General features: G+C 32.2%; 1 protein-coding gene across 2 annotated transcripts; it reads right to left on the minus strand.

Moving 5' to 3' along the window:
* Positions 1-2,023: 2,023 nt before the first annotated feature.
* On the minus strand, positions 2,024-15,698 carry LOC108562828 (serine/threonine-protein kinase 26). 2 transcript variants are annotated; one of them, XM_017921307.1, is made up of 9 exons: positions 15,062-15,698; positions 5,143-5,367; positions 3,511-3,834; positions 3,253-3,438; positions 3,045-3,190; positions 2,780-2,987; positions 2,442-2,717; positions 2,178-2,383; positions 2,024-2,110 (listed from the first exon to the last, which is right to left on the minus strand). In XM_017921307.1, exons 1-9 carry the CDS (start codon positions 15,074-15,076, stop codon positions 2,056-2,058), a joined length of 1,641 nt encoding a protein of 546 aa, XP_017776796.1. In that variant the 5' UTR covers positions 15,077-15,698; the 3' UTR covers positions 2,024-2,055. The 2 variants fall into 2 exon arrangements, with proteins under 2 accessions (XP_017776796.1, XP_017776788.1); XM_017921299.1 differs by lacking the exon at positions 15,062-15,698 and adding an exon at positions 8,142-8,924.
* Positions 15,699-15,745: the final 47 nt, after the last annotated feature.

A 15,745-nucleotide genomic window follows, 5' to 3' on the forward strand; every position in this document is an offset into this window, starting at 1 on the left:
GAAATAGGTACATTGTGTACATAATTAAATTAAGGGCACACGGAATGATTGTTAGCGCATTCGTGTTTTCCGTAATTAATTTCCACTGCAAATTAATAAAATTATAAAAGTCATGTTAAAAGAGGATATGAAACTAATAATTTTATATAAAATACCAATATTATACATAAATGAGCCGTAAAACATAATTGTAACTTATTATGTTATGATAAATATTACATAACAATAGCTTACGTACAAAGCGTATTTTGTTTCTTCGTGAATTAAATTAGCGGACCAAAAGAATATTTTTTAAATATTTAGATCTAGTTTTTACTGAGAATTAAAATATACACGCAAATCGTATCTAAATCACTCACTTTTTCAAATATTCGTTATTTGAACTATATTCAAACAATAGTTTCAGTAATGGCATATTAATTCAGCTGAAATCAATTATATTTATCTCTTTTATATATATTCCGAAAGTCCAAAAATTGGACAACATTAGAAAAATTTGATTTTAATTCCCTGCGTAGAGTAAACCGGTAAAACCACTTAAACGTTTACTGGTCGAATAGTTGACAAGCTTATGAATCTGTGAATTACTATACCATTTGTGTTTTCTGTTACATATTTCACAATTACGCCATAAAACAAGTATATTTGGAAAATAATTGAAATGAAGCAATTATTATATCTATTTTTTTTGTAATGTTTTTCACAAAAAATCAAATTATAACGTAGTGAATACATCAGAAGAAGTTGATGGAGAGGATTTTATTAATAATTGAAAATCGTAATTAAACAATGTTTTATTTTTATTTCAACAAAACATCAGCTTTTTATTTAATAGTTACATTTTTCACACAGCACATGTATCAAGATATTATACCATCCAATAATAATAACAAACATACAGGCTGATATGAAATAAATACTAAAAAGAAAAGAAAGAAAAAAAAACAAATATATATGTACGTATATATATATAATAGAATGGAGAGAACAGAATTGAGGGAGGGTATATAATCTATTAATTATTATATATACATATCTAAAAAAATACATTGCAAGGAAAAATATTATCTTAATTTAATATATACTTTTATAATCTACATATACATATATACAATCTATCCTCCGACTTTCTTCAACCGTACGTTTAGCATATAACAAACTTAATCGCATCATCTTATATAAATTCAATAAAACTAAAACAAGATCCTTGTTTTTTTTTACATCCATCCATATTTTTTTTATACACTAATCAAAGAAAATACAATAATAATAATAATAATTGATAATGTTAATCATAAGACAAACTTGTAAAAAATATGTAGAATAATAAATTATAAATATATGAAATACCTATAGAGCAGTCTGTCTTTGTGTCAGCAATATATTTTTTTTTCTTTCGTAATTTCTTCTCTACTGGTTGAACAATTCATTAGTGATTTTTTTTAAATTTATTTTTTATTCTTGGACCTGAAGAGATTGTTATTAATCTCCTACCATTCTAAAAGTGCTACGCTAAATTATTATTTTTTTTTGTCTTGCTTAAGAACGGTCTCTTCCACGAGAATAATTCCTTAATTATTATCTTCACATACGAAATCAATAATAAATTTACTTTATTTTCGATAAAAATAATAATTTAAAATAAATAATGAATTTAATAAAAAAAAAAAGAGTAAACAATGAGGAAGACTTGCATATGTAATATAATGTGGTCGTAAATGGCACCAACCATTCAAACATTGCACAAGTTAATTCAAAAAAAAAGAGGATCAATTAAAAGAAAATAACAACTTTTTTTTTGTATAAAGAATTAGAATTAAAAAATATATAATATAAACAATTAGAGATTAAACAGCATAAATTCATCTTTGCCTTTTCATTTAAAATACAATTAATAATTTAAGTAGGTTAAAACGTGGGTAATAGCTGTAGCGACAAGCTCAAGAAACAGTTGTGTTGTTTTTTTTTGTTTGTTTAGATATTGTCATGTATAATTATTAATAATTCTTTCAAACAACATTAATTAATATTGTGTATTCAAATACCTTTAAACTTTTAAATGTTATTTAAACGAGTTTTTGAAGTTTTTAAAGATGAAGACGAATCTCGACTGAAAAAGAGAAAATAAGATTTTATTGATATTACTGCATTATAATATCATCGTATGTACTAATTACCCAGACGCCTTTTCTAGTGCATTCTTAAGTCTCTGCTCTGTCACCGATGGCATTAGTTTTTGTACCATTTCGCAAATGAATGCTTCACTGATACCCGGACTCGTTCTTTCAGCCAACTCGAACGCATTCTTCAACTCCTCAATAGCGTCCATCATCCTATGAGACGTGTCTGGATTTCTTCCATTGTAGTGATGCTTCTTTTGCAACTGAAATACCATATCATTAGAACGTGTTAATGTTATTGATTTCAATGATTATACGTACATCAGAAATTAACGGATATATTATGCCGGATAAGTAAGGAGTTCGAGAGGAGTGCGTTGTACTATCATTCCTGCTACTCGAATGGGAATGTTCTCTCGGCACCTTTTTCTCGCTCACTTCAGCATCTCCCCGATGGTCCAACGGACTTAAATCTTTGTTCATTTTCCTCTCTCTATCTGTTTTAGTTACTGCATCCCTGTTTATATCTTTTGCATCCCAATCGTGGTCCATGTCCTTCCTATTATCTGCAGCCTGAACAACGGATATGGGTCGGGACTGTAATAAAAAGTTATCGTTTCAATCAATGATGCCAAGGCAATAGTCATTTGATAACTTACTGGCATGCCCTTATCTTGCCTATAATTCAAGTTCGAATCTTTCGGCGGCGATTTGGAGACCGCGGGACCAGAACCATTTTGCACTTTCTGCGTCATCTTATGGTTCGGCGATGGATTGTCCTCCAGACCCATAGGTTTAAGCGCATAGTTACCTTTCACCGTCATAATCCACGGGTCGTCTACGTCATTCTCCTGTTTTGAATCCTCCCTGTTAATTAAACATTCATTAACCGAATACTGTTTTAATGATAAGAAAATAACTTACGAATCCGAATTTTCCGACTCAGTTTCGCTCTCTTCGTTCCTCGTCGCCTTCCATTTCTTACATCTATCGATTAGATCGGTTAGATAAGAGTTTTTCTTTGCTTTTCTTATAAATGAAAATTTGAGCAATTCTTTGGCTGTTGGTCTCTGATAAATGATAAATTCATATTATGTAAAACGTTAATAAACCAATATTAATCGCAACTTACATTTTGTGGATCTTTGTTCAAACAGGCTTCGACGAAATCTTTAAAGTGTTTAGTGAAGTCCCCATTAAGTTGCGGAGGATTGTTTTTGGGAATTAAAAAGAGCACTCTCATTGGATGCAATTCGGAATTGGGAGGTTCTCCTTTGGCCAGTTCTATAGCCGTAATGCCTAAGCTCCAAATATCTGCCTGTTAATAATAACATAAAAACAGCATTGTGAATAATTGATTTCTATATATAATGGTGTATATAGACATTACTTTAGAATCATATGCGGACTGTTTAATAACTTCCGGTGCCATCCAGAAGGGAGTGCCGACGAAGGTGTTGCGCTTGCTGGTGGTGTTTGTCAATTGCCCGGCTACGCCAAAATCCGCCAACTTGACGTCGCCCAATTCACTCAATAACACATTAGCAGCCTTAATATCCCTGTGCAATTTACGCTCGCTGTGTAAATAGTCTAATCCTTTAAGAACTTCCCTCAGAATAATTGCAATGTGCATCTCCTCGAAATTGCCAGCCTTCATTAAATCCAGCGCGGAACCTCCGCCCAAATATTCCATTATAATCCATAATTTTGTACCCTGAAAAAAGAGGTATATTTAAATATTCAGATTTATTAATGATTATACATTAGTGACAATAATCCTCATATGTATTGTAGACATAAAACATCGATGTCACTTTATGCAAATATATACAAATTAAGAAAATACTGAAATAAGTTATTTATTTTTTAAAAGTAATCTATATATCCCAATCAAAGAACTATTAATATATACCTTTAACTCCTATTAATATGTTATGAATACTTGATAATATTTAATATAAGTAATAAAAAAAAAATGTTTTCATATACATTTGATTACGATGTGTTTCTGTGACAAGAGTATGTATAAATTATCATTATTACTTCTTGTTACATTTGTTAACACTCATGTATGGAACGTTTCTTTAAACCTAAACACATAGAACGCGTAAATATTTGTGCTAGTCGTCTTCAAGACAGTTATTACGGCGCGTGCCGATTCGCACAATCCGCGTGTGCCACCATTCCATCGATGTTGCCCAACCAGCGTTATATAATCCACGTTTCTTCCGATGGTATTTTCTCCGTACACAAATATATCAATTCTTTGTTATTGCTAGCCTCTTTCCTAATGCAATCCGTGAATCGAATGCCTATTTCCATTCCATGATGAAGGTTTCGTTGCCCAAATCGAGAGCAATATATATATAATCTTACACACTTTCAATTTGATACTGTTATGTCATAGGAGTCGTGCGACCCGCGGACATTTTGGTATTGTTTTCAAAATTGACGACGCTCTTTATGCGGCGGCCGTTGCCGCGATTCCCACAGTCCATTCAGTTTTTAAATAATTAAATGATCATTAAGTATTTGTACATGGCAGGAGCCACACGATTAAAAAAAAGAAACAAACGGCTGAAGAATGAGGCCTCGCAGAGTATTAGAGAAAAGAGTCGGTAAAATGGTGGAAAGTGTTCTGAGAATCGCTATTGATCATTAGAAATAGAGAGTCACAACCTCCCACACACACATCCATTGCCGATTACGGCAATAATAGCATTCGACTGCTTTACGTAAGACCTTTGTGCATTGTGACATTCTAAGGAGCGGGCGGGCTTGGTTTGGTTTGTCTATATATACTGACATGTCAATCTGTGGGACAGGCAGTTCATGCACAAGCCATTTACTATTTTGCTCAATAAATAAGGCACATACACACACACAATCAATACCAATAAAGGTTATTTGCGCCAATGACCCATAGAAAATAAAACATCGGTCCAATCAAATATAATTTAACGATCAACAAATTATTTCGCTCTCCTTTCGCCAATCCTGCAAACAACAAAAATGATCTCACCTTCAAGTAGGATCCAAAGTATTTAGTGACATATGGACTGTCGCACTGCGAAAGCACCATAATTTCCTGCTGGATATCTTCGATCTCATCTTCCGCTTCCTCTAAATCTATGATTTTTATGGCAACGATCTGCTGCGTCCGTCTGTCGACACCTTTGAACACCTCACCGAAAGATCCCTTTCCGATTCTCTCCTGCTTTGTGAAAATTTCCTCAGGATCGACCTTCTACAAAATCAAACAAAATTATATATTGCACACATATAAACATTGCACGTAAACATTTTAAATTGTTAATTATGGACATTCATTACTTGCACTTTACACCGCATAAACACATTCAAGGTATGCGACGTGCGACATAAAAAAAAACATCATATTCATTAAAATACTTTAAATAATAACAGATTGCATAAATTATTGGAACGCTAGAAATAATATGAATGACATTCCTAATGTTAAACACTGCATTGTGTACTAAACGGTTTAATTGCATTTTCCTGTGTGTTCGAAGCTTTCTACAGTTTAAAAAAGATAATAAAATTTGTTAATAAAACTGGATGAAAGTTTCCTCCTTGAAATTTCTCATCAGCATTTTCCATTCCGGCAAATCATTAGAAACGAATACACCACGTGCAAGAACGGAAACAAACTTCCATTGCAATTCTTCGTTTAATGTATGTTGTTTCGCTCAATTGATATTTACCATTTACGTGCTGAACACTTTTTATATGCAACATGATAATAATATCGTGATGTCATCTCTAAAAGTCAGTGAAGGCCACCAAATATTAGTTCTATGATGACTATTGCATTGCAAATAAACTAAATGCAATTTGTATATGTTACTCGTTAGTAATGGTACGTTTTAACGACATTAATAAAATGCGCGTTATTATGAAACGTCCAACAACAAAGAAGCAACTCGAAACGATTTAAGTACATTTTAATCCCATTAACAGTGAACTTAGTACGTGCATATGGTGTTGCAACCTTCTTCTTTTTTTCTCCAATATATCGAGCATATTGTATGCCCGAGAAAATACGAAAAAATCTCACAATACACTCATTGCATTACATGCAGAAACACGTAATGCTTTTTAAGTCTTCTAAGACCAAATCTGGCGCACGTAAAGCCCTTCAAATAAAGTTCTGTTTAATTAAATTTTACGTGTCGTTGCTTCACCCGACTAAATAGAAACATAAAGTGAAGGCAAATACTAAAACCAGCCGGTGCAATAACTAAGTCTCCGAAATTCTCGTCTACTCGACAATTGCACAATATAAAAATAACTACCGAGGTATAAAATATATAACGTATAAAAAAATAACATTTATTATTGTTATTAAAATAAAATTAATCACAGATGAAAATAATCTAAATGTTATCAAAAAAATATAATTATCAAATTTTACTTTACATTGCAGGAAGTACCAATATGGTAGAAGTAATATAACATTTTGAAATGCAGCAAATGTAACGTGGTAAAAAAATAATTTAGAAATTTAATATTAATATTAAATCCTATTCGCATAACACAACTCCAATTTGCGGCCATCGGTCGTGTGGAACGAGAAAAATTAACCAGTACTACTTATTTACGTAACATCACACTGTTCGCACCATGATAATAAACAATACGTCAGTCAGTCAATTTCAATATGTATCATGTCTGAAATTATCTTATTTACTTATAATAAAAAGATTTATAAAAGTAAAGTAGTCTTTCTATTAATAAGAAATGAATCATTTCTATGAAATTGCATTTTACATAATTGGTCGAATGACTTAATCTTCTATAATTACCTTTACTATCGCTCTATATTTTGAGCTTTAGTAATAGAAACCAGGTGGAAGTTGGTCGGTTCGAAAACGCATTATGTAAGAATGTTTATTATAACCTTGGTGTGAATATTTTCAGCGGACTCGATGAATTTATTGTTTTCCAAAAATAATTGCTTGCATTGCATAACGCATATTTATGTCGAGGGTTGAAGGACCTTATACGTATGTTTTGTTTTATTCATTCAATAATCTATCCTGCGCTACTGGTCATTGCTCGGAAGATTCTCTCCTGTTCTACCGGTTAAAAACTAACCTACCAGATTATAAGAAAGCAAAAAGCAAACTAGTTTTATATATTGTCAATAGTAAAAGAAAATTAATATTTATACATAGATGAATTCTGTTATCTCTTTAGTGCAGATAATTACTATAAACGTTTATATTAAGTTAAGAGTGAAGTATATAAATTGAAATTCTTTTACTATTTTTATTGCTGCAAATTATAAGTTTTCTAAAGCATTTGTAACGTTTATTATGTAAATTAATTATTAAATATTATTATTCAATCTATGTCTATATTTTTTTAAATAAGACTATACTTAATTATGTGTCAGTCTATGTGAAAAAAAAGCATCATGAAACAATCGATCAATTTATAAAAATGATAAATTGGCAATCAATAGATTTTACACTCATTTCGAAATGAAAGTTAGCAAATTGTCTAATGTTATCTCGCTGACAAAAACACATTGTTGTAATTGCATATATAACCAATTCATGTATTTGGCCTTAACAGATAAAATAATTGACGCAATGAAAAATGTAGTCGCAATTGAACAGTCCTCTCGTTATGTTTAATAATTGACGATCGTAAAAAACATAAGGCGTATCCAATAATGTCGCTGATGAACAGCAATTGTCGAGATGTATTGGAATTCGCATCAATAAAAGTAACACGGAAGCGATGCTCTTTCCTTATTGTTTCAATTTTCCCCACTTTTCTTCGAGATGAAACCGCTCGCAATTCCCGTCGCGTAGAAAAGGATATGGGTTGATATTTACATAACAAAAAATATTTTAGATTATTATTCCAGTTATGTTTGTACAATGCCGTATCGAAGGGTTGTCACGTGACATTTGGTGAAGGGAAGAACGTAACGGACGAAGTATTCAAATCCCTTCATACGAAGATAAAGGAAGCTTTGAGACAACTCACATGCGTAGTAGTTCTTGTACTGTTTGTCCTGCCATTTATTCGGATGTTCAGTTCGTTCTGGTATTTGGGGTCTGCCCACGAAGCTGGCCTTTCTGCAGATATACTACCATTGAGAAACCGACTTCGATGACTGTTCGATGGTGAACTCGTAATCACGTTCTTCTTCGAATTATGGACGGGCCACATCTTATTCACCATTATTCAATTGAACGCGCGAGATATACAGAGTAGACGATAAGTTAAAGTGTATGATGAAAACACTAAAAAACGCGTACACACATTAGCAGGTTTCCATTAAACAAAGTAAAAAATACGCACACATGCACACACACAGGTGATAATGTTATCTGGAATTCCAAACGCGAGTTGTTATCGCATCTCGGCGGAAAAAATATATATATTTATATATATAAATTGGTCACTAGCTACGCCGTTCCTATTGTTCCATTGATTATTTTCCAATTAACCGATGACGAATGCGCAAAGAGTAATCACTTGAAAACAGCAATTCACTCAACAACGAATCGAACGAAAAACATAAACGCACAAATGTTTTAACGAAGAATATTTAAAAAAAATAAAAATAACACAAAAATGTGTAACAAAACTGGAATAGATTGTGTTATTCCCACTCAAGCAAAACAATGAAACCATTTGAACCTCCAACGCGCGGTGTTAATGTGTGTATGTGTTGCTGTCTCTTTCGAAACTTTTTTTTACTGCTATTATTGCGCTTACGAGCGAAAGAGAAGTCGAATACCTTTCACTTTAAAACGATGAACACTCTATGGTTACGTTGTCAACAATAACAAACGCTACGCGATCGAAAACCTGCGAAGGCGACATTCAATTTTCGTTTAAATCACCTAATCAAAAGTCGATTGGCGAGGAGATCCAATGATAAATCGATTCAATGTTATCATACAATGATATCAGCCCTTCGATCCACTGCAAACCTAATCGATATTTACACATATTTATAAATTAATAATCTATTAAAGTTTCCATACTTTTTTTTATTATTCTGTGTATCAATCCAGCGACTATAAAATAATTACAAGTAGACAAACTTTCATAATAGTAGAGATTCACTACACTACAAATCTACTAATTATGAATTACTTTCAATATAATAGTATTGTTCATTCTGTCATAAGGTATAATCTATTTTGTGTACTAGTTTTTTTTTCATATATTCAACCTACATTTTGCTGGATAATTAGTAAGTAGATAAACAGTTTTATTATATATTTTAACAAAACTTTACATTCTATTAGTATTTATATATATTCTATTTAAATTATTTACGTATTTCATCTAATTTTCTTCTTACTTATTGATTACGCAAATTATAAATCTTATTACATTCAGAAAACCGTTTTCTTGACATTGATGCAAAACTAAATCCTCCTTAATATAGTAACACAGATTCCAATAAGCAAGTATCAATCTCACATTATGTAATTTTCTTTTACTTCATTTATTTTTCTCGATAAGCAGAATGATTTAAATTAAAGCAAATCGAAATCAAATCTACGTTTAAATATCAAATTTGCATGCAAAAAATTCAAATGACATTCATTTATACTTGCAAGTAAAATAGCAAATGATTTCAAAATCTTTTCGCAAAAAGAATTCCATCGAGGCGCACAATAAATTCATTAATGCCAAAGTTTTCGCAACGAGAGGTAAATTATGTCGGAATGAACGCACGTATAGAGAGTACGTTTCCCAACATGTTTCAATGGACGTACGCTTTTTTCATTGCCGTAAATTTAGTAATTGCTGCCCTACGGGTTAATAAAAACGTAAATGAATCTCTTCCGCGTTTCATACGAGCGTATGAAAAAAAAACAGCAATTGACGATGTATCTAAAAGTGTACACTTGTCGGGATGTATGAAAATGAGAGCAGCACTCTACAAATTTCATACAATTTAGTTACGTAAGAAGAGTTTGGCAATGCTGTTATTTCTTGTGCCTTTTTTTTATATAAAGGACCTTGCAGATCTATTAGTATGCCTGCAATGGAGAATTCAGTGCATAACTTTGTGTAGTATAATAAATACGGTGTTTACAAAATACTACACAACATATAAAGTTCATATTTATTTATACAGTAGAATTATAGTAAATACATTTCTTTCTTTTTTTTTAAGAATAACCTTCGTCTTCTACACTTAACTCAATTATCATATTATTATAAAATACACCGATTACCATATTTTAAGATGACACTAATAACAAAATGCAAACATCATGTAAATTGTGTGCACGTATCTATTTGCATGTTGTAACAGTAAGTTCTAGAGGCTCATGACATTAAAAAATACTGAGCATTGCAGCCATATTTAGAGCATTGTGACAAATCTACAAAATGTATCTGTTTTTAAGTGAACATTTTGGTTAATTAACTTAGTGAAAGTCGAACAAATCTATTTTTTTACTAAAATATAATTTTATAGTTGTAACTACTTACTCATGGCTAGTTACAAAATGATGACATCAATGATTTTTTATTTAAAAAAACACATGAACTTCCTGAAGCAATTGGAAATTCTATTAAAAAAAAAGTGTATGTTGAAATGCTGTAGTATTTAGGAGATCCCAAAAGGTGACCTAGTGCAAGTGAGTCATACAATATATTTTTAATCGGAAACTCTGCAACACGAATTCCTACCTACTCCGTATAGCATAAGGATCCGCAATTTGCATTGAAATTCGCAGAGTGCAATCATAGCGATTCATTCTTCGGTCAATTAAAATAATTTACATTTTTTCCTTCTCCGGTAATGGCTACTACTAGCATGCGCCCAAGATTATAAACATAGAAAGCTATTTTTAAAGCGACGCATTGCTGTATCAACGTAATTCAATTAATTATCAATGGAATGAAATGCAGTAGCAGAACTAATCCAAACATCTCGAGCGGTTAGTAACAGTGCGATATTTAAAATATGCAAACGATTCGAATTTCGAAACGTATCTATTTATTTATTTGGATTTGCTCCTTCTATTTTTTTTTTTCTGAACCGAGGCGATTTCAAAATTTAAACCGGCTACCATTAAATGCTGCCCGTTTAAATATTTGATTTTCATTAGGAGCGCGGTTTCTGTGCATATAATATATGTGTGTGTGTGTGTAGGTTACAAAGAATGTCAAGGCTGTGGTGGTGGCGTGTAATGAAGAAAAGTTCACCGTCAGAGTGTAGTAGTATCATACCAATGCGGTTATATTAACTGCTTATAACTCTATGTATATTTGATTTTGTACTTGAAAATAGTAACTTTTTTGGTGGCTAAATGTAAATTAAATTACGACCGTTCGAATATCAAAGCTCCGGCTTGAAACAATGAACCTGTCTCGCATTCATCCGACAATGGGCTAAAGAATATATTTATAGGCCATCTAATCCTAACAACAAAAGAAGAGCCGCTTCGAACTTCTCCAAACGAACGGTCGCAATATGCATACCATTCTGATGGCAGTTTTTATTTCTTCATTCACAAAAATAATACTCGGAAACAAATACGAATTAGAATTCAAATACACAACGTAACAACGTTCAACATACTTAATGTATTTCACGAAAAAAAAAAGAACACCTTCCACGCATACGTGCTATATTGCATCCTAGTTTTACTCGGCCACTCCTTGTTCGAACGTTTTTATATACCACATACTTATATGGTGAAAAAACAAACACCAATGAAATTCGATGATTTTTCACGATTCCCTTTAGTAAACAGACGAGGAAGTTTCCCTCGCATTTACCAGATGATGCTTGCTTATAAAGAGCCGCGTGTACTTTCTATAAACTATTGCAAAATGTTATAACAAATCGAATAAATTTCCTCTGCGGTAAAAGCAAATTAAAATGGCAAGAACCACATTTCAAAAACGTGAAGAAAAAGCTGGAGGTTTACGAATAAGTATAGTTGCATTCTATCAGCTTCTACAGAGATCCTTGTACGCTATATGCGGAACGAAATACTTATTCCTAAATGTATTATCTAATAATGGCATCAATTAGACAACTAATTAATATTGTCTATGTTACTGACACATTGTTATATAATGGAATTAAATATATGAATAATATTTGATTTTTTTTTAACAACAAGCATTCTTTCTTGGTAAATTTAAAACTAATTAAGTTATTATAATTTATACAGGATTCGAAAATGCGAGTATAGAGAAATCTTGGTATGCTTCTATACACATCACATTCATAATTTCAAATAAAATTTCACTCGGCATTCATACCTGTTCATATTAGTAAAAGTAGCGATATATCCTTAATTTTATTATGGATTTACAGAATATATTTAACTTCTTTTTTTCTAAAATAGTTATTTTATAACCAGACATAAGTTTAAATTAACAATTTTCGAATTCACATATTACATTTCACATTATCGTTATTAATCGGATACGTTCTAATTAAATAGTCCTCTGCACTTCTATTGAAATTGATTGATCGGCCAATCGATTATTGGAACGAGAGTGCGCATTGCAACATGCTGAGGGTTCGGCAATCAAAGTACAACATAGTTATGGTTCGATGCCAACATATGAGAATGTACATACACACACAGCTGATCAGTCTATATTAAGGACAATGTTAAAATCAATATACTCGTATTTGAAACTCACAATTCGTATTAAAAGTATAATCCAGTGTTAATATAAATTGAAATTTGATTGATTCTGCAAATATTGTATACTTTATTCAATTTAAATTAACAAATAATGCATTGAAAATATCATGTTTACTGCTAATGACATCGATAGTTAATCTTGCAAGCTGAAGGCACAAATAGTATGATTTTAGAAAATTAATTAATCAACTGCAAATCGATATAGCCGAGACACGAAAGCGAGGATTTAATTAGGGAAATCTTTGAGCATAAACAATATGCCAAGAGAATTCCGGTCTGCACCATAATTAATAAACTGACGAAAACGCGGTCAAGTGTCTCCAAGACCATCCAAACAATCAGGACGATTTGCCTAATTGTCAAGATCGATGCGTCCACAAAGGTACTTGGAAAACATAATTTATGATCGAATATTATATCCTCGGACTACTCGTATAGAATTTTTAATGCGTTCGTTTTATAGAAATGTCATTCACCTGGTTATACACGCAGTGTACGTGTATATGGGGACCATGTGAACAGACAATTTTAATTGAAATCCTGGTGAGATTTTTATTTGTTCCTTTAATAAACAAACTGTACATTTAAAAAAAAAGAGAGTACAAACACAATCGCAGGACTTTAACTAACGTCCACTACATCGATTACATTTTCATAACCACGGAGCGAGTTTTCAGCAAACGCAATACAAATGTCCGGATTTTTATTTTTGTCGTTTCTTTTTCCAGCGATGGAAATATTTCTTTATGAGATATAGAATAGCGGAAGGAGCGGGAGATGCACGGTTGAATAATGAATTGCTACGGCTCCGACATCATCATTATAGTTATTATATCATTCTTTCCTCTCTTTTGCCGTGTATTTTGCCATGTGGCAAATCGCTTTGAGCGTTCGAGTGCAATCAATTCAATGGAAAAATGAATTAACACAAGCGTACATTCGTGCGAGAGAATATTGTCATTATTATTTTTAGTAATTATTTGTGACGCAGGAAAGCGAAAGGTACATGGAATATACCTGTCTCGAGGATACACAAAACGTAAAACTCGCCACTATGGTGTTATCCGCATTTTTTGGATAAGCTCAAGCGATATGAGTAAGCCATCGCTCTGAAACCTTGATTAATTTGTATTTGTGTCTGCAGATTATTTACTACCATGTATTATAATATTGTGAAGCTCTTTTTCAATTACAAGATTTAGTATAGTTATTAAATACCCATATTTGTTGTCCTATAGAGGTTAAAGTATTTGTATTTTATTTATGTTTAAGCACCTAAGTAAAAATGTTCCCGGTCGCTATAAAATCTGTAATGAAAGTCTCAAGTAATAAAAACTTTTTTTTTGTTTTATTTACGGTAACAAATTACAAGTCTTTGCATGTCCACAATATCAACGACAGTAATATAACCGGCCATATAAATCCAATACATAAATATCTTCATCTTCTATAGATAAATCATTTCAAATAAATTTAGTATATGCTCATACACACAAAAATACAATATGTTAATTGAATTAATTGCGGTTTTACAATAAAATGAATGTGTGTGTTTTAATGTTTTAATCTTATAAGAAATACTATTATTAGAAAAATAACAAACAATGCTAACACTAATTGAGAAATGCCTACAAGATAGTGTAACTTATTTACAATATTTACACAACAGAAATAACAAATAGCAGGTAAATTGTTTGCAGCAAATGAGGAATTTGAGAGAACCTAGTGAAGCAATTACAAAAGTTATAGTTGAACACCCTGTATAATGCGGGAAATATCAGCTCTTGTTATTCCTTAATTATAAAAAAAATAGTGCGAATTTGAATAATCGTTTCATTTACATTCGACTTTCTATTCGAAGAAACAAATAATAATGGTTAATATAGTAAATTTAATACGTTACATTTCGATGTTTCAAATTCAATAAGATTTCGCTGAAATTATTGTAACATTATATGGAAGAAAGGTGAGAGTATTTTCACTTTTTTTTTGCATCTTTCAAAAATTAAATAATATTTAACGTTTGAGAACATTTTGTATGAGAACATTTAAAGAAGCAGAATGAATGTTGTTGGATATTATTATACGTTTTCATAAATATTTACTTTGCACTTTATGGGGCAAACATTCAGCAAATGCATGTGGCTCTGTGTTAATTGCAAGCTAATTTTGTCTGGGGGAAAATAAAAATTATGTACGTTTCGAAATACGGGTGAGTGTCTGGCTGTAAAAACATCGAATTTCGAAAATATTTGTTACCTCATTGAAGGCCATTTCCGAAGACGGTTCGATGTCCTGTTCACCTGCGATGTCAACAAATCTGAAGAAGAATGGAGGAGCAGCAGACGAAGGGAAACTGTGTTCACTGTGAAGGCGCTACCACTTTACTCTCGGATAAATTGGCCAGGTCGTATTGGACACCTCATTTAAAATACAACGAAAATTAATTGCACTTTACTATTTGCGGCCTTGTCGTGGTGGTTGTGCTGCAGCACTGTGTTTGATGGACAAATCTCCTCTTTTCTACGTATCTATGTTCTCGGTTTCCTTCAGTACATTGCCCAGGCTTTCCTTTTCAACACCATATCAGCATCGCTCACGAATCACGCTACACCTGATTCCACTCGGGGAAAATTTATTAGACACAAATAAAAATTCAACAATCATCAGGTGGGAATAAACTGCCTGCAATCCAGAATGCTGGATAATGCTATGCCCAAGCAGGCCAATTCCGTTTCAGGTCTAAACTATGAGAGTTCCAGAATACAGTTACAAATGATAAGTGTACCAGCCCAGGAGGTTCGCGAAGATCTTCACGGAAACTTCTTATTTATACACTGACAGCCAGGCACGAACTTAAACTAACGCCATATTGCTCCGACTTACTTCGACGTTCATGTCAAATTATTATTTCCACTCCAACCGATAGATGGGAATCACAGG

The sequence above is a fragment of the Nicrophorus vespilloides genome, unplaced genomic scaffold (genome assembly GCF_001412225.1).
Source record: "Nicrophorus vespilloides isolate i.1.1-1 unplaced genomic scaffold, Nicve_v1.0, whole genome shotgun sequence".
NCBI lineage: Eukaryota > Metazoa > Arthropoda > Insecta > Coleoptera > Silphidae > Nicrophorus > Nicrophorus vespilloides.